Here is a 19,843-nt window from a genome sequence, read left to right on the forward strand (position 1 = left end):
GATGCTGAGAGCAAACAGCCCGCGCGGCAGTCCGACCAGTGCACTGAGAGGTCCAAAACAGGAACTTGTCTTATGTACTATGACAATCATATCTAAAATCAGGCACTGAATGGGACGTCCCAGAAAACATGGACTGTGCTCTAGACGTGGACAGCACTGCAGATACTGTAAGGAAATGGGTCCTACAAAGGAGACGGAAAAGGAATTAGATGGTGGGATGTGTCTTCGTCACTGTTCCTCAGCGCTGGCACGAAATGCCTGGCACCAAGAGTTGACGGAGGAAAGCTGCGCTCCACTCGCAGCTCTTCAGCTCCCAGCTGGCGGGCTCCAAGGTAGGGCTGCACTGCAGAGGACAAATGTTCATGGTGGGCAGAGGCAGGAAGGCTGCAGCAAGTGACGAGCGACAAGCACCAACCCCCTTTCTGCCCCTTAAGTCCTCTCCACTGACACCCAGGGTGCGGCTGGCTGAATCCTAGCACTGCACCACGAATCAACCCTGGCCTCACATCCCTGGGCCCCGCGTGACACTCCAGGTCCAGCCGGCTCTGAGAGCCCCACCTGTGCCCAGAGGAGGCTTGGGGACATCTACACACAGGCATGATGAGTGGGACTCAGGGAGCGGGCAGAAGGGGGTGCCCAGAGACGGGAAAGCAAAACTAAGAAGTGAAAACAAATGCCAATACAAAAGCTATCAGGAAACCTGGGCAAGTGGGGTGTCCTGAAAACTGAGAAAGAGAAGGGCTTGTGAGCACCAGCGCAAGACAACACCAAAAGACGTGGAATGAAGACAACAAAGCGCGCTCAGGAATACACTGACACAGATGGCTCCAAGGAGCTTCGCACAGAGGACGAACGACACAGGCTCTCTGGCCAAAGAGCAACAGTAAGCAGGAAGACCGCGCTGGTCCATGCCTGAGTTCTACAGCGTAACACAGCAGAGAAATCTAGCAACCGGTTTGCTTTTTATAGGTAGAAGATATTGAAGTCCATTTGCACATTGGTGAGAAAGGGAAAGCAATAACTAACCATATGAGTGGAGGGGACGCAGGGGGATCAGCACGGCTTAGGTAGGTTGCTGGGATACCAGAGACCCTGAGGGCGGGCAACAAAGGCAGGAGCATTAATGCGCCCTTCCCTGTAGCTCCCATCCCAGCTGGCCACTGCCTGCAGGGCCTAAAGCCCTTCTTCTTGCATAGGAAGAAGGTGCAAAAGTCTGCTTGCCTGGGCTTCAAAAAACACTTGCACATGCCCACTGCCTCTGAGTATCTCCTGGGCTGTGTCCTCCTGCACTCTCTCTGTCTTTCTGCCAGTGTCTATTTCTCTCTGTGTGTCTCTCTGTCTCCGTCTCTCTCTCTGTCTCTCTGCCTCTGTTTCTCTCCCTCTCCCTTCCCCCCTCCCCGTCCCTGTCCCTCCCGCCCCCTCCTCTCCCCTTCCTTCTCCCTCTTTCTCTGTCTTCCTCTGCTCATTATGAATCTAAGCCACAGGACTCTTGAAAGTACTGTATCTCTTTGTTTACTAACTTGTGGCTACAACACCCCTATCAGCACCACTGGGCTTCCATTCTGCAGCCTTTCTGTCTCCACCGAAACAGGGAGTCGGGTTTTCTGAGCAGCTCCCAGTGCCATGCCTCTCGGCCGGGAGCGAGCCCACGGCAACACCCAGTCTGCATCTCTTACTTTGCTTCTCTGCCTTAAAGCCAAGGTGCACTCCAGCATGTACAGAAGGACACTCTCCACAGAGACACGGCTTCAGACCCCGTCATCGACTGCTGGAACAGCCTTGCTTCCCATAGCAATGTCAGCAAAGCCATCAACATGTCTATGATGCCACTAAATTGAAATTATTCCTGCATCTGATGTTATTACCAATGTAAAAACTGTCTCGGGGAATACAGTCATTGCCCCAGGGCTCCACCCTCAGTTGTCTCCAGAGAATGGAAACATTTATTAATCTCTGTACTCTGTAATTTCTTTGAAGATGTCTAAGAGATTGCTCCTGTATTACAAATTATTTAAGTCCCTCAAAAGTGTTGGGGATATATATATATATATATGCCTGCTAAACAACTCAGTGGACTAAGTATCTGCTAAGGTAAGTTCAGGGACCGGGTCTGAGCTCTGGCACTACATGCCATGCCAGCCCTGCCCCTGGGAACACTAAGCTGGCCACCAAAAACAGGCACGGAGGGGCACAACTGTAATCCCAGCACTGGGAGGATTGAAAACAGGAGGATCACAATGAGTCCAAGCTACGTAGTAAGACCCTGCACAAAATACACACAAAAATAATTCTTAAAAAAAAAATACTATAGTGTATATTATATTATAGTGTATATATTATGTATTATAGCATATAAAATATATTCATATGTTATTTATATAGTAATCTCAAAACAGCTCTCTGGGCATACATGTATGCAGCGACAGAGTTCTCCAGTGCTCAGCCCGAGCTATGATGACACAGATGTGAGGCTGGCAAGCCACTAAGAGTTCCTTTCCATGTGTTCACTTACTAAGAGCCAACTGTTTGCAAAAGAAGAGAAACCTGCACGCACGAGGCCACAGCACATGGAGATAAGGCGGACACAGGGACATAAACTCCAAGGCAGGGTGCTCCTGATCTCAGGGAGAGGAGGATCTGCGCAGAGATGGTGGGCCACGTCCTTCAGAAACGGGGAGTATGAGACTGGGCGTGGTGGTACACGCCTGTAATCCCAGCTCTGGGGAGGCTCAGACAGGAGGATCTCTACAAGTCTACACTGCATAGTAAGACCCGTAGTAAATAAATTAATTTTAAAAATTATAAGAAAGAAACAGGGAGCACAGATATTAGCTTTAGGATCCCAATGATTAAAACTCCCCTGGATTGGGAAGTGTGTAGTTTGCCTGCCCATGGCCAGCTCTGTGAAGCTTCAGTTTGGGAAACACAGCAGCAAGGGCCGGTGAGGGAGGGCAGCTGGCGGGCTCCCTTGTGCGGGGGCAGATCCACCTGGGGCGGTCAGCCTGTGCAGCCCTGAGACCAACCCAGGCCTCCAAGAAACACTTCTCTTGGAAGACTCAGTGTGTTCACGGTGGAATGGAGAGGCGACGCCTGAGCATTGAAGGGATAAATGTGTAGGTGGAGACCACAGAGCCACGAGAGTCACAGATAAAGAAACTGCTACTCAGAGAGACTATTATTTTGCCAAAACTGCATAACAAGTCATTGGCAGATCAAAATTTGCGGTAGATCTGTGTAACTCTAGGCCCCGTGCTTAGAGTTAGCTGGGGCACCACTATGGACAGACACATCCAGACGAACCCATTTCTACCAAATTTGTACCATCTCTTCTGTAGCACTGACAGTAGTGTTTGCAAGTACACACAGATGGCCCAATGCTACAAGTAATATTTTTAACTTTAAAAAATTCACATACAGGCTACTATCTGGCAGAGGTTGCAGTCGACTAAGCTTTGCTTGACAGGGCATTAGTGACACTTACCCCAAGCAGTTTCCATTTTACTGGTGAAAAGTATGGACCTAAAAATTATATAGCCAGAGACTTACAAGGGCATTAGGGAACCAGTCAAAGCCAAGAGGAAATTTGCAAGACAGGGAGAAGATTCCTAAGAAGAGATTAGCAGAAGGTCTAAAGGCAAATAAAAGAACATTGTGAGAGGGGAACTTGAAGTCCCGTGCTCTGAAGTGGCTTAGAATCTGAGAAGAATGGCAAGGCTCTCTGCGGAGATATTCTAGGGGGAGTTTAGGAAGGGCTCAGCGAGGGTCAGCAGGCCGCACCGTGGAAGGTCAGGCCCACCTCCGTATGTGCTGAGCACAACTGAAGATTTAAACAACCAAGTGAAGTGGGTGGAAGTTTAAAGTTTATTTCATCGATTGAGTGCGCCCTCAAACGTCATGATCCGCAGCATGCCTACCATTGTCATCGTTTTGCTGTCTAGTTCAGAAATACAGGAAGCTCTCAAACTCAAGACTTAAGTGTGTCCAAAATGTGTCCTAGATGGAATAGATGCAGCTCAAGTGATAGAGAAGTTAATGAAATTTGCATTAAAAAGCTTCTTTTGGCAGCTGTAACCTGGCACCAGCTGGTGGCAGTAATCCTCTCTTGCTGGATACCCATGACGCTGAGGCCAAGGGCCCCGAGTGGCTGGAGTCTTCACACACGGACAGCAATGCTAGCCTCAATAATTCAGCCCCATTTCCATAATCTCAGTCCCAGGATACTGAGCTGGAGGCGCACCTTGAAAAACTATAGGAATCCCCATCCACCTCTCTCCTGCTGCCTAAGCAAGGACTTGAGGGGGAGAAAAGCGATGCACTCAGAGCTGCTACATGCAGCCTGCACCACTGCAGGAAGCCGGCGCGGGCCTCGCTCTGGTGGGTTTGGGTCTCTACCAGGTATTATCACAATCTTGGCATTAATTAAAATAGAACATGTGGCTGGAGAGATCATTAGAAGACAGCAGAACTCACGACGCGCGAAGCCAATGCTTGTGACGAAGCAATGAGTGCTTCAATACGTTTGCTTTCTTTTTTACTCTAAGTCACAAAATGCATGGACTGTAATCCAGAAAAGCTACCAACAAAGGCCGTGCCTCTTACCATCTCCTCTGGTGTGCTGTAACACGCATGCACAGGCGCCTAAATTAGCCTCACTCCTTTCCACTGAACCGGTTTCCAGAAATTCTGAGTAAATGAGTTTGGTGTGGGGTTTCATTTTGATCCTCTTAATGTACAAAACAGGTTCTGAGACCCTTAAAAGAAGCAGGCGTAAAAACCGATCATTTTTCTACATAGCAAAGATGTCACAAAGACCTTAAACCATGCAAGCAGTCTGTCCAAAGGTGGGAACTAGCAAGGCTACCGTGCGCAGGAGCCCAAGATCACCCTGAGATGCGGCCAGCTCACCCACATGCTCATTATGATACACAGAGCCAAGTTAGACTGCAGAACAGAGTTCACTTTTATATGTTTTAATGAAAATAAGTGCAGTATGCCTTCCCAGTCCACATTTTCACAAGGTCTGCGCTGCAGTGGGGGTGACTGAGGCAGGTCCACGAAGTGATCAGGGGTGGGAGAGATGAGGCCGCTGCCATTTCTCCATATTTATACAATGTCATAATTTTATTTTATTTTACTTTATTTATTTATTTATTTTTGTGGAACTGGGGATTAAAATCAGGCCCTTGCACTTGCCAGGGAAGCATTTATTCCACTGAGCCATTGCCCCGGCCCAGAATGTCATAATTTAAAATCAATGTTTCATCATATGATTTGGCAAGGTGACTTTAAAATACATAGTTAGAATTTTAGTGAAAAAATAAGTTAGCTTGATCGATACTCAATAGCATTAAACTTTTGTAGGAAAAAAAACCCTCTACCTTCTAATTTATGTTCTCTGAGAAGCCAAAGTGAAAGAGGCCTTTGGAAAGGCTTTATTTACTGGCCAATTCTAGATATCTGTACTCAGCCTGCACCTTACAATGCTGGCAATAATGAGCTATACATTAAGATCCCAGGTATTAAAATACAAATTAGGCACCTCTTAAGTTTATACATGTGTAAGTACAATTAATGCGACAGGCCTAGTTGGAAATGAAATTGCCTTGCTAACCAACCATTGCAACTCAATCAAATGAATTTCAAATGCAATTACAAAGGATCTGTTTGGTAGAAATAATAGCAATTATTTAATGTGGAACAGTTAGTATTCTTGGCTCCTTTTCTCCCACCTCCCCTTAACAAAATAATTTATCTATCATAAATGACACGAAATGTCACCTTTAACATCCATGAGTTGCACTCTGACCTGACGGCAGCTGGTAGACATCGCTTATTTACAAATACTGGTTTGAACTTGTAAATGCACGACTGCATAAATCTTAATCCATTTAGCGTGCACAGCCTTTGTTCCTGGACCGTGCGTCAGTGGGGAATTCAGCGAGCTGAGGAGAGATGAATGGCCCAAGCCCTTTGTTGTGCCAACATGTAGCATCCTGCCTTTTGTTCTGGCTGTCCATGCGATGCTTCTGCACTGCACAGCAGGGAATGGTAACCAACATTTGCCAAAGTCATGGTAATGAAACCTTCCCACTGATAGTTGAGGGGAGACGCCGCATACTGTATTTCTATTTGAAATGTTAATGTAACTTTTAGGAAATTATTTCTGACTTCTAAATCATCTTAGTGTTAAATTATTAAAGGATGGCATTAAAAGTCTATTGCATGGGTGAAAACTGTTAAATACCATGAAGGATAAAAAGGATTACAAGACTCGGAATGGAGAACCTCTGAGAAGGTTGCAGCATTTAGCATAATGTTAAATATTTTTAAATATTGATTAAAACACTGATGAAGTGCTGCCTTACACAGCGCATACATTAAAATACTAACAAAATTTTCAACTGTTTTATGCATTCTCACAATGTAAAAGAATCAATGTTTGTAATTCTGGCCATCAATTTAAGCTGTACTCCAGCCTTGGAGATGGCCTTTTCTGTGACTACACACTACAGCACCATCTACTTTGTCAGGAGTGGGGAAAAGGAAAATTGTGTCTTACTTTGGTATTTTTCCTTCTTCTTCCTTTTTTTTGTGTGTGTGTGTGTGTGTATGTGTATTTTAGGGAAGGGTCTACAGGGTATTCAGGGTCTCACTACTAAATCAGACTCATAGTAGTCTGCCTATCTACAGCCTTCCAAAAGCTGGGATTGGAGAGAAAACATTCTCTCAGGCTTTCACAGAGAGCACACTGGCCAAGCAATGACCGTGACTCATCCACATGGCTGACACTGACAAAGGATCTATAATCTGAGGTACAAGATCTCAGGATAAATTCTGAGGGAATTTCACTGACCTTATCAGACCCAAAAGCTACAACTCTTGTTGCATAGGTCCTGCTTTACCTTGGTCTTAACCATCCAGGAGAAAAGTATAAAAATGAAGTGTAAGAAGTAAAGCCATGCTGTTATGTTGAGCTGTAGGGGACTCAGGTCAACAATTTCTGACATTGCCAATCAAGCAGAAGACCCATTATGGACTACTGGACTCTTTTAGAATATTTTGCTGAGTTGACACACCTATAATATTCATATAATGGAACTTAACAAAAAAAGAGATACAGATGAATGTTCATTTTGTATCTGTGTATACAAAATGGTTAGGATAGATATATAGCTACATTCTGTTAATGAATAGAAGGATTTGTTCTAATAGTGTTTGTAAATAGGATATCATGTCCACATCTTGTACAGCAATTAACCATTAGGAAGACTGTATGAAATGTGTTAATTATTGAAAATGTCCTACCAATTTGCTTTCAAACTATCTCATTGTTATTTGTTTCTCAATAAAATTACTGAAGAAAAAAAAAAAGCTGGGATTGCAGGCATGCACCACCACGCCCAGTCTCAACTGCCATATCAGTGTGCCCCGGAAGTGGGGCCAGCACGGCAAGCCAATGGATCGAACCCCCAGCCCCTGAGCCTGCTTGCAGGTGCTTTAATCCGCTGAGCTATTTGTCTGGCCCAGTATTTTCCTTCTATGCAGGCTGCACTTTCCAAGTATAAAATCACTACCATTCCAGCGCTCTGTCAGGCCACGGTGATTCACCGGGAAGAGTTACTGGAAGACTTTGTAGATGGTGGGCATGCTCACTTATGCGACGCTTCAATCCTCAGTGTGCAGCAGGAACCGATCTGGGTCCTGTGAGCAACACCCGTGGCCCCTCACACACACTGGAGAAATGGACTGACAGGGCCTGCTGGTGGCCAACCTTCTTCCCTTTAGTGTCTTCTTTTGCTGCACATCAAGAAAGTCGTAAGTCCCAAGTAATCTGAACTAACCTATGGGCATACTAAAATCAGAATTTGTTCAAGAATTCTCCCATATGGTGACCACTACTTGCTAAGAACATGTAACACTGGCAAGAAGGTTTGTTTTACAGTAATGGCTTTGGGGTGTTCACTGTGGGGTTGATTTGCAATCTTGCATAACTTTTTCTCAAAGTTCTACTCTGTCACTGAGAGTCTTGAATTAGGGGTCCCATGTCGAGGTAAAGTTCTTCACATTTGGAAATCTCAGAACTAAGAACACAGCTTAAAACGACTAGCACATCACAGTTAGACGCTGACAATAAAGGAAACAAAATGAGAATGGCTTACAGTGGCTGATGGCTTGGATGCAATAAAGCAAGCTAATAGCAAATGTGCATTAAGTGCCGTATCATGAGTAATGGTCACCCATTACTACTGTAAGGAGAAAAAAGAGCCACTGCCAAAATGCTGCATCAGTGTCAACGAACACCGGACGCAAGGGCTTACAGCATGTCTGGGAAGAAATATGAGGCTGGGGCGAGGGGAACAAATAAGAGGTAAAGAAAACACTCTCAGGGATGTAAAAGTTATGCGTGCGACCCTGACTTCCAGGTTATCTTTTCCTGGTAACTACTTGAAATACCACCAGATGACATTAATAAAAACCAGAGTCGTAGACACGTATAAGCTGTATATTACAGAAGCTGACTTTATGCATCTTAATGATCTTTTGGGCTTCCTAATAATAGAAGATTCATACTAAACGGGCACCAACTGGACGAGCCCAACCCCAGGTGGAATTTGTCTCTCTTCCCATATACACGTTACCTGACCATGCTGTTATCTCCTGGGAGCAGGGAGGACAGAAGAGTGATTTCTATGTAACAGTAATCAAATATTTATGTGGAGAAATATTTTCTTTTTTTGTCTATTGGAATAATCTCCAGTTTATTTTCTTTTTTTTTTAATTTTAAATTTTTTTTTATTTATTTGAGAGAGAGAGAGAGAGAGAGAGAGAGAGAGAGAGAGAGAGAGTGTGGTGTGTGTGTGTGGCCAGCTCAGCCCACCAGGGGGCGCAGCTCGCTGGCATGTGGTGCTGGGGGATTGAACCGCGGTCCCTGTGCTTTGCTAAGCTTGTTCTAAGTAGGCGCTTTAGACCACTGAGCCATCTCTCCAGCCCCTCCAGTTTATTTTCATAGCAACTAAAACAGCTATCTAACCCAACCCCATCGCTGCATGAGCTAACAGTCCTCAGTATTCACAGGGCTGTTTTTTTTAACTTGGTCACTGATTTTTTTTCTTTATTATGGATGATAAATTCATCCTTATTAACAACCATAGTGGACAGAGCTGGACAAAAGCAGGCCTACACAATGCCAGTGACTCAGGCATTATGATCAACTTGCAAATGCACAGGAATCACGTAGTTTCTACTTAGTGGACTATGTATGAGCTTATAAATTAGTGGAAAAGGCAAAAAAAAAAGTACTATCAGAAGCTTCAAGCCTGGAAGGTTAAATACTATCAGTGAATGAAATATCATTCAGTGTGTTTTCCTTTGATACACAACAAAAATCAAAGTAAAAGTTTTAACTTCTAAGTCTCCATTCAGTGTTCTAAGAAAGCTCAATTTTAAACCTGACACATGTTTCATAGGACATTACAAAATACAGTCAAGCTGTCAATCACATGGTAAGGAGCGGATTACAAGGGAAACTCACCTCCCTAAAATGAAATGCATGGATTTTTTTAGTGGTCAGAAATGAAAGGCATTTTCCACTGTAAATGCAATAACTCAAATACATAACAGAAGTATATGAGCTGAGGAATAAGGACAGTAGAGGACAGAAGGGGATAGAAAGACTAAGCTTATCACAACATGCATGTCTGTTATTTGCACAATGAAACCAATGCCCTTTGATCATAAAACTAGTTTATAGGGGAAAAAAAGCACGGTGGGGGAGATGGCTCAGTAGAATAAGTGCTTCCCTGGTAAATGCAAGGGCCTGAGTTCAATCTCTGGTTCTGAAAAGAAAGAAAGGAAGGAAGGAAGGAAGGAAGGAAGGAAGGAAGGAAGGAAGGAAGGAAGGAAGGAAGGAAGAAAGAAAGAGAGAAAGAGAGAAAAAGCAGGGACTAATGCCAATTGGCATTTCCAAAAGGAGGCCAGAGCAGAGCAGATACTTCTGCCAGTGAGGCAATTACATTACCAAAGGCTGGACGCATACCTTCTCCCTTAGGTCTCACTGCCCCACCAGGATGATTATGAAATACACCTGGCTTGTAAGAACCTCAAGTAGTACCCTGCTTTTCAACCCAGGTATTCATGACAACTACAGATTGTTCAGATCGTGTAATTTAATTCCATTTTAATGTATTTTATAAATACCTTCATGTATGGGAGAATGTTTTAAGGCACTTGTATTTCTTTTTTAATATAAGTTCCTACCATAGTTGGCCTGGATTACACAAAATTACAGAAAATAAGAGCAAAGCAAGACGGACTTGGGGTCCTGAAGCAGTGAGGATTCCCTCACCACTGAGTAGCTCACTGTGGGCCTGGTTATGCACACACAGACATCACTGGACGTCAACCAAGCGGGTGAAAGCGTCCTTACCGCAAAGTCCTCTCGCCACTGGTGGGCCGCCTGCACTTTCTCTGCCTTCAAAGCCAGACGCTGAAAAAGAAAAGGAACAGTAAATCCTGGTGTTCAAATGACCCCATGAACACATAATTGTTACACAAAGCACTTGGATTCTCTAATCAATCAGCAGGGTACAGAAAGCAGAAGACAATGCTTTTGTATGCTTTATGGACTCTTAAGTCATCCAGCAAGCGAACTACTGTGTTCACTCATTAGCCAAACACAGCACCGTCCTCAAGACCACTGCCTACACTCCTCTTTGTCACCCATAACATCTATGAGCACATTCTTGCAAATGACTCAGGTTTTAATCCAGTCTGCAGAGTCCTGCTCAGGAAGAACCGTCATAACATATTTCAGAAGGTGGAAAGGAAGGGACGTAGGCGGACGAATGCAAGCAAGCTCTGCGCTCGGCACCTCCCAGCAGCATGTTCAGCTTTCACCAAAAGCCGCGAAGCTCAGCTTGCCCTTGGTAGAACGCACTGCCTTCCTCTGGGCATCACCTAAGAGCGAGCTCTCAGGTCCCGACTTCCTCCAGCATTTAGTTGGTTCTCCTACCTCGCACGCTCAGGTAGGCCGAGAATCCAGCCCACACATCTTCCTCCGATGCTCACCAGAGGCTGGGGACACATATCTGGGCCCGTAAGCTAGCCGCTCGCTGTACATATGCTTCTCACCCTTCCCCAACCTTTTTTTTCCTTGTATTTCTGAGCTTCACATTAATATTCTGGTGTGATGGGATTTTAAGAGAACCAAACATCTTTAGCAAGTAAGGACAGAGCCAAGAGCCAGGACTCCTGGCGACCAGGCCTTGCGACAGACTCACGGGGCAACCCTGGGAAAAGCAAGGTCTCGCAACCCTTGGTGGGGGTAGGCAGTACGCAAGCCTGCTGCGAGGGCCGCTGGGAGGACTGAAGGTGCTGTTGCTCATAAGCCGCACTGACTGACGCCTGGAACATTTGTAATGGGATTTCTGCTGTGGCTATGGCTGTCTACTCACCTGGAACTCGGAACAGGCCAAACAGTAAGTGTAAATGCATTAAGATCTCCCTCCCCAAGAGTCACAATGATCAGGTGAGCTTGCAGGAGCAGGCTGAATGTGACCCCAGAGCGGTCTGCTGGTGTCTGCAGCCCGCGGTCGCTCCCTAAGCGCCACCTCTGTGCCTGCTTCTCTGCGGAAACCCACTCCATACTGGATAATCCAAGCACTGCTTTAGGCCAGCTTTTACATTAGTGTACTGCTTTCTGTGCTTAAAATTTAATGCCCTAATCTGCCCATTTTCAAAGCTATTATGTAAATATTACCAGTGATTACAGTATGTTGCCTAATGGAAGATTTTAACTAAACCTATTTAAGCTAAAGTTTGAAAATTTTTTAGAACTATTTGCATAAAATGCATATATGTTCACTAGAATAGCTAAAGGAACAAAAATTTGAAAGAAAACATTTTATTATGCTCCACTGATACATGCTATTGCAGTCCTGGCGCACTAGGCACAACACGGTTAAGAATTCCTGGGCTAAACATGCAGTCTAATTCTCCATACTATGCACACGGGGCAATGGTCTTGCTTATCAGTTGTTAGATAGAAATAAAGTATAATGGGCTGAGAAGGGTGAGAAATTGGACCAGGGAAGAGGAAGCTTAGGAAAGGTCTCCATTCCTACAAAAATCTAAACAGGTCAAAGCCAAGAGCCAAATGTCAACCTTCAGTAGTACTATGTTGCAACACATCTGCACACTGCAATTTAATTACAATGCAGTCAAAGGTGATGAAAATGAGCCAGACAAATGATACCTATAATCCCACCACTGAGGGAAGCTGAGGCAGGACCATAAAGAGGCAGTGTGCTCTCCACCAGCTTAGCAAGACTCAGTCTCTAGGAAGAGACAGAGAGAAGGGAGGGAGGGAGGAATGGAGGAAAGAAAGAAAGAAAGAAAGAAAGAAAGAAAGAAAGAAAGAAATCTGAGAGTGTGGTTCAAGGATTCAAGGAGAAGGTCCTGGGTTCAAGCCCCAGTGTGGAAAAACAAAAAAAGGAAGAAAAAAGTATGATGGGTGAAAAGAAAGTTTTTCAAAAAGAAAGGAAGTGACGAGAGAAGTCAGGGCAGCTGGAAGCAGTTTCTCTGTAGGAAAGCGTGTGCGTGGAAAGATAAAGGCAGCGTGGACCAGAAGCACGGCAGGGCACCCTTGACAGCACTCGGGTGTGGCGCTTCTCTCACTTACATAACGAAGTTTCAAGAGTAGAGGACAAATGAAGTAGAACAGTTTTGGAAATTTAAACAAAACACTATTTTTTAAAAGAGTAAGAAATAGTAGAAGCGCGAGGGCCTTTGCGTCCTGGGGAGGAACCTGGAGACCCTCCCTTCCCCACAGCGGGGGCTCTAGCCAGTGGCAACACCAGGCCTCGCAGGCCTCCCCAGCTCTTCCACTCCGCAGAGGGCACAGGCCTAGCTGCCACTCCGCTGACCACGGTCCCATGGGAGTGCATGCATGGAAGCCACGCTGTCTAGACACTAAGGAAATTATGGGAAACAATGGCCACGCTGTAGGGCCACGCTGCAAGGGAGGCAGTCCAAATGGGTTTTAGATTCTGAGAATTTTAGAAAGCTAGAGACATCAAATTGACGTCAAGAGGTGGATTTCTAAATGCTGGATGTGAAGCAAAAACCTGCTATACTTTACAGCCCCTTGTGTTCACCTTTGTTCACGCGGAAATGCATGAGACATTTTCTTTTAATTAGCAACTCTGTGAGAGGTGCATACTGCAGGTCAGACTCCTCTCTTGTCACCAGCACACGTGCTCGCTGACGGCGCTCTTTCTTATGGCAAAAGCTGGCTGGCCAGCACTTGTGCAGAGGTGACACGCCATCTAGACATCTCAAACCTCTAATTAACTGTTACTCCAGCCAAGTGACATTTTTAAAGCCAATAATCTACCACTAAATGCCACGGGTAAACTGTATTAAGGCTAATTAAGTCTTTTCCTAATAAAATGTGAGTATTTTCTTAGTGGAGCAACTATGATTCTGCACTTTGCTATCTAAGTGTATCCTCGAACTATAACTGATTTCATAAGAAATTCATTAAAATTTAACATGTAACACAGTACAATTGTCAACATTCAATCCAGACTGAATGCCAGACAGAAGCTAAGCCTGGCTCCCCCATGAATAGCCACAGAAGAAACTTGAAGCTGACTTCTGCACAGGTGAAGGTAAAGCAGAAAGAGCTGTGAAGAGACTATTAAAAATGAGACAGTACATGTATTTATGAAAATCCTCTACATATGGAATGGTAAATACATACACAATATGATTGGTACATTCACATGTGCATCTCTATGCTGAATATTTAAAATAGCAAATCACTTGAAACATTAGTTGGTGACTTCAGCTTGACAGACTGGGCCCCAGCCTCTGACTCCAACTCTGCTCATCTGACAAGATAGCTGGGACCTCCAAGCCTCGTCTCCCCACACACTGCCAGCACACAGGAAGACTCTGTGACAGCACAGCTGAAACACTGGCTACAGTCTGCACTTGGATAATAAAGAGCTGCAAGAAAATATTAGTAATTATGGCTGATAGAAACCAAAAGAGCAGCACTAAGAATATCATAGATTATGTTGATTTGGAAACTACCTTTAATCTCGTTCCTGAATCCACTTGGATCATTGCTACTCAGGCAAAAAGCTTTTGATAATCTGGCAGAAAAAGAAAAAAAGGAGAAGAAGGAGAAGGAGGAAGAGGAGGAGGAGGATGAGGAGGAGAGAAAGAAACAGAATGGAAACTACTTATCAGATAAGAGAAAGCTCACCTCCCTGAAGACCTGGTCACCCTCACCTCTCACTGGTGCCCTATTTTAATCTTGTCTAATAGCTCTGACGTTTGTGAGGTGATAGGAAATTCTAGTACGTGCATCGAGACACAGTTCCACCATTCTTATCAGTGACACCTAAATATATTTGTTCTTAAGATAAACTAGTTGCCAAACCTGTGAATAATTTTTCCTGGACTATACACTAATTGCAGGCAAAGATTTTCCCAAGTTTTTTTTTAAATAATTATAAAGAATTTTCCTTTGATGGCTTTAAAACTAATCCATCAGAGCTCATACATTTAGACCCCAGTAGTGCTGATACTCACATTAAATATCAAATATTGACTCAGACAAAATTCAAATGAATTCCAAAACAATCTCTTTGGCTAAGTATGTCAAGAATTTTGTTTTTTTTTTTTTAAAGAGATAATACATATGTGCAACTAACCCAAGTAAAATATGCACGTGTTATGTGATTAATGTTCCTACAGTTAACACCCAGGAAGGATTAGCAAATTACTGTATTATGCCTGTGTTGACAATCTAATTATCACTCTAGTGAGTTCTATCTCTCCTCATCAAAAGGTTCTCTACACAGAAAAGGCTTAGGAGACGCATCTGATTGGCCTAACAATACCTCTTGAAAATAGCAGACCTAGGTGAGGGAACAGGCTGCCCTGTTCTGCAAAGCAAGGACTGGGTGTTTACCGGGGCTGTGGAGTACTGAGACCCGCTCTCAATTGGACATTATGTGTTCGTTCACATTGACTAAGCATGTACAACATGTAAATAGTTTTAGACTAAATTAAAAGAAATAGTTCCCGCTTCTCACGTTAGCATATATAACTAAGTGAATTCTGATACTGCTTTTCATGAAGTGTAGAAATTTAGCCAAGGAATGCTTTCAGTCTCTAGGATATTTATCTGCCTCATATATTTCTATCTTCTATGCTAAAAATATAGTACAGTATGAAACCCTTAATGTTTTGCTTCCATTGAAACATTACAGACATGACTTCACAGCCTAGACCTTTAATCTTTGATAACCACTTCAATGTGTAAACACAAATGAGATGCCCCCAAACCCCACAGTGGTCTCTAGATTCTCACTGTGTTCTGAGGAGACAAGGTCATATCCTCAGAACCAATGGTGGCTCAAAACATACGCAAGTCAGGGAAGAGTTTATTGCAGCCATCGATATGAGGTCAACTTCATACTCTTCTATTTTTGTCACAAAGGAAATACACAGGAGCACAAGCCACTGCGCTTGCTTTATGGCCTCATTTCCTAGAGAGGGGCTCAGCAGTGAGGTCAGGAACTTGACATTTCTTTAGCAGTTCTTAGGCTGACAGAAAGCACTGCAGCCGCCATGGACAGAACAACATAACACCTCCAGGACGAGGAAGTATCATGCCATCTTGGAGGACAATCTTTTCTTTCCATCATCCTTAAGGAAAGCAGTTCACTTAAATTAAAACATTTATGTCCAACAGGACTCTTTCTAAGCCCTGAAGCCGCCAGTGCACCATCCCCTAAGACACAAGGGTCGTACCGTGAGAATGTTAACATGGAGAAGCTCTTCCTCAGCGGAATGCCACCGCCGCACGTGCACACTGCTCACAGTGTTCTGTGCAGAAACACCGCGACTCAAAACAGCTTCAGCAGTGAAGAAGTCAAGCTAGAAAGTGCGAGTTGAGGTAAAACGGTTACAAAAAGGAAGTGGACTAGCCAGATGAGCCAACTTTGGTTCATGCTGATACTGGCAACTGTAGCAACAGGTAAACAGCGAGGCATCCTTCCGGGAGGAATACAATCCCAACAGGTGGCCTGGTGTGGCCAGGAGGGTGGCACACTCCTGTAGCCCAGCAACTCCTGCCGGCAAAACCTCATCTCAAAGAAAGTGTGCACCCCTTTATTTACTCAGCACTCGCTATGCTCTGCGTAGCTTTTTGTAGAACAAAATGGAAGCAACAGCTCCTGCCTCTAGAGTGAAGATACGGGAGCTGCCACACAAGCACACCCCTGCGGCCGGAACCTCACAGAAGCTTTCTCGGTAGTTATACTGTGCGTGCCAGAGTTCGACTTTATACATTTTTTAATAGGTGGGTTTTTGCTTCCCAACAATTGATGTACAAATTAATGAATAGGAAGGCTCTAAGTATTGGTGCTGCTAGCCGATCATGACATGTAGCTATTGGTCTTCGCTTTGGTTTGGATTTCTGTGGGGTTATTTGAAAATGCTGAAAGGCTACCATGCAGAATTCAACTTAGCTTTTCTTTATAGTTACTGTGTAACATCTTATGAGAAAAGTAAAACATTACAAATGTTTTGAAGCCCACTGTGGTCATGGTCCTGATGAGCCCCCTCCACCCGGCACTCACTCTAGGGAGGTGATCTGTGTCGCGGGGCTCTGTCGAGAAGGAGTCTTTAAAACATGTAAACATCATCTGACACTGCAGTGGGCTGCATCTCGGCTGAAAGCCGGATGGACAGCCACCAGCTGCCGCGGAGAAGTGAACTGTGTAAACAGAGGCCCAGCCCGACTTGAACACATGGGCTGAACTGAACAAGGGGTCACCTCAGGTGAGATTCTAAGTAGAAATACAACCCGAGAGGAGTCAACAAACATAGCCCATTGCCTTCCAGAGTCATGACATTCGTCGCGCTGTCTTCCCTCGCTCCCCTAGGGGACGTGTGTGGGGCCCTCAGCTCAGGAAGGACTCCTCCAACATCTCCCTCGGTGTGTGGCACAGGGCAAGCTCTCGGCAACTGCGCGTGGAAGTGCAGAAGTAAGTGCTCCCACGATGGCATCGGAGCTAGAACCATGCCCGCTGTGGCATCAGCCATCAACCCACCACCTGCGACGCAGCATGTACGAGTGTCCAGCCATAAAAGCTGCTTTCCCGCAGATGTAGTGCTAAATGGCTACACTGTCACCTAATCCTTAAAACTCACTGGCTTAACTTGGCGCCGTCGTCGGAGCCCCAAGCATGAGGATCTGGCCCAAGCTGTGGCTGGATCCACACCACGCTAGTTCCAAAGCCCGTTAATCACTGGTTTCTTTGTTGGTAAGTTTGTTGACAGGCAAAGAGCAGCCTAAGGTATCAGAAGTTTATGTCACCAGTTGATGTCTTCTTTACAAATCTAGCCAACATTATTCACTACTATGAGTAACCAAGCAATAGAATAAAAAGAACTTTCCCACTTAATATGTCTATTATTACTAGTGTCAGCTTAAAGGAAGTCCTCTGCCTCAATTTCCTCAGCTATAAAATCAGGAATGCGCATGTATGTATGTGTGTGTGTATGTATGTATTTGGTATAGGGTCTCACTATGCAGTTTGGACTCGTAGTGATCCTCCTGTTTTCAGCCTCCTCAGCACTAGGATTACAAGCATGTGCCACCAGGCCCAGCCTCGGTGGCTGGCTCAGCATATGGGGGCGGGCTGGCACGGCATGTGGTGCCTGGGATCAAGCCCCGTCCCTGTGCTTGCCTCAGTAGGTGCTTAGTCTGCTGAGCTATCTCACCAGCCCCTACATATTGTATTTTATTTTGGGAGTTAACTAAGATGTTCAGGGAGTCCAAAATAAATGTAAACTATCAAATATTAAAAGCCAAGGTACAGAGATAAGGCAACTTTTTATATAATGTAAATACACTGATGAAATCTTAAAATTAGAATAACCAGAATATATTCATGTACTTCCTAAGGTGGGGGAGCAGCCATCATAAATCCTTTTGGGAAAAAAGAAATTATTGAACAGGTCACATCTTTGCTGACTAGTAGGTGCTTTATGACTGCTCCAGCTGTCCCTTCTGTATCTGTCCCTCTGTCAATCACAGTGCTGGGAGGCAGCTGTCCCCATCACTTCTGTTTCTGACTGCCACCGGGGAGGAGACGAAGACTAGACTTTCAGCACTGTTTGCCCAGTAAAGTGCCTTGAGAGTGGAAGATGGATGCCTTCTGGAGTGAAGCCAGACCTGTGTACTGCCCAGAAAGTGAGGAACAATCGCTGGGCACGTCAGATCTTTTATCTGGCAGACTGATTTAGGAGGCCAGGGATTCCCAAGCTCAGGTTCCTGGGCTGTCACACACAGGGATGCAGTCCCTACTGGGATACACAGCATCCTTCTTATGGGACAGGAGAGCTGGAAGAACCAGGCACACGGGCAGCTCATGTGAGTCTGCAGTGTCCTGAGCCGATCGATTGCAGTTGCCCTCTGGTTAGAGGACAAGCAGGGTCATCTTGGGTGCTTTCTTGTTTTTGTTCCTTCAAATTTGGCCCTGAGCTCTTTCTCTTGGGAATGGCCAGAAGTGGAGTCAGCTGCCACTAGGAGAGCCCTGAGCAGGTAAGGACGGAGGAGGAAGAGCTGAGGCCTTGGTCCCGGGAGACGACAGGAGAAGTAGCCGAAGGCAAGAAAAGGGATCCCAGAGCCAGCGGGGGTGGGTAGTCTGCAGGTGAGCAGCGGCTCAGCCAGCAGGCAGGAGGGGAAGCACGAACCAGCCCCTCACTAAGGCGTGAGGCAAACTCAGCTCTGTGTTCAGTATGGCCAACAGCTGGGGAGTACGCTGACCATTCAAGGTTGACCCACTGAGGAACCAGTGGGCCATGTGCAAATGCCCACCCACGCAAGGGACAGCTGTACTAGATCCAAAATGACCAGCTTTGGAAAACTACCATCAGCTGTAAGGGAAGGGGCCCAGACAGTGGCTCTGTCATATTTCTGGTACATCCTGTCTGGCTGGGTTACCTTCCATGACACACAGATATCTCTTCCACTCCAGAGTGTCATCACGTATTTTGTCCTGCGTGGCACACCTTGTGGTCAGCCGTGACGTTTCTCAGAAGTGCCTCCTGAGGCGTGGCCATGCCAGTCGGGCGGTGCCAGCAAGGATCTTCTCCTAAGAATGCCCACCTCCACCTCAGCCCAGACCTGCTCAGCAAGGGACTCCTCGGCGGTCCCTACAGACCTCGGGCCCAACGCAGCGTCCAGGGGATTCCAGCGCGCTCCAAAGGGCAGCAAGCACTGCTCGAACCAGCCCCTGAAAGCGCAGTTGAAGCACCAGCCTTGAACACCCCCAACAGGGAGCGCTCACTGCGGGGCAGTAAGATGGTAACAAGGAAAACGGCGTCAGGCTCGTTGACAAGACAGATGAATCAGCAGCTTACGCTAAACCCCGTGTAGGTTGGACCCAGCAGCAATGTTGTTAAATCATCAATCTCTAAAGGACATTAATTGTCAGTATGAAAACTACACGTATATTTGCCTTTCCTTCTTGCAAGCATATATAGATATAGATGATATAGACATAGATATAGATAGGAGGCAAGTGAAAAAGTGAACGGGAACAGCTGGTAAGAAAGGCCAACTCACATGGCTTACGCTTTTAGTAAGGGACCATGCATTTTCTCTCATCGTTTATCATTTACCTTTTTCTAATCACTCTTTTTCACTCTTGCCTTTCAGATAAGTGTTTTCCATTAACTGTCAAATCTACTAGCAGAGCCAACACTCCCTTCTTCTTCCCTTAAACTGCTTTTAAGTATTTATTTCAGGTGGTTA

At 45.3% G+C, this 19,843-nt stretch overlaps 1 protein-coding gene across 1 annotated transcript in view; it reads right to left on the bottom strand.

Moving 5' to 3' along the window:
- Cacna2d1 (calcium voltage-gated channel auxiliary subunit alpha2delta 1) overlaps nt 1-19,843 on the bottom strand; it is a 348,148-nt gene that overhangs the window by 190,298 nt on the left and 138,007 nt on the right. Inside the window, exon 4 of the mRNA XM_012516489.2 lies at nt 10,427-10,486. Coding sequence (XP_012371943.2) covers nt 10,427-10,486 — 60 coding nt within the window. The remainder of the gene's footprint in view (nt 1-10,426; nt 10,487-19,843) is intronic.

This window comes from Octodon degus, unplaced genomic scaffold (assembly GCF_000260255.1).
Source record: "Octodon degus isolate 3935 unplaced genomic scaffold, OctDeg1.0 scaffold00108, whole genome shotgun sequence".
Lineage (NCBI taxonomy): Eukaryota > Metazoa > Chordata > Mammalia > Rodentia > Octodontidae > Octodon > Octodon degus.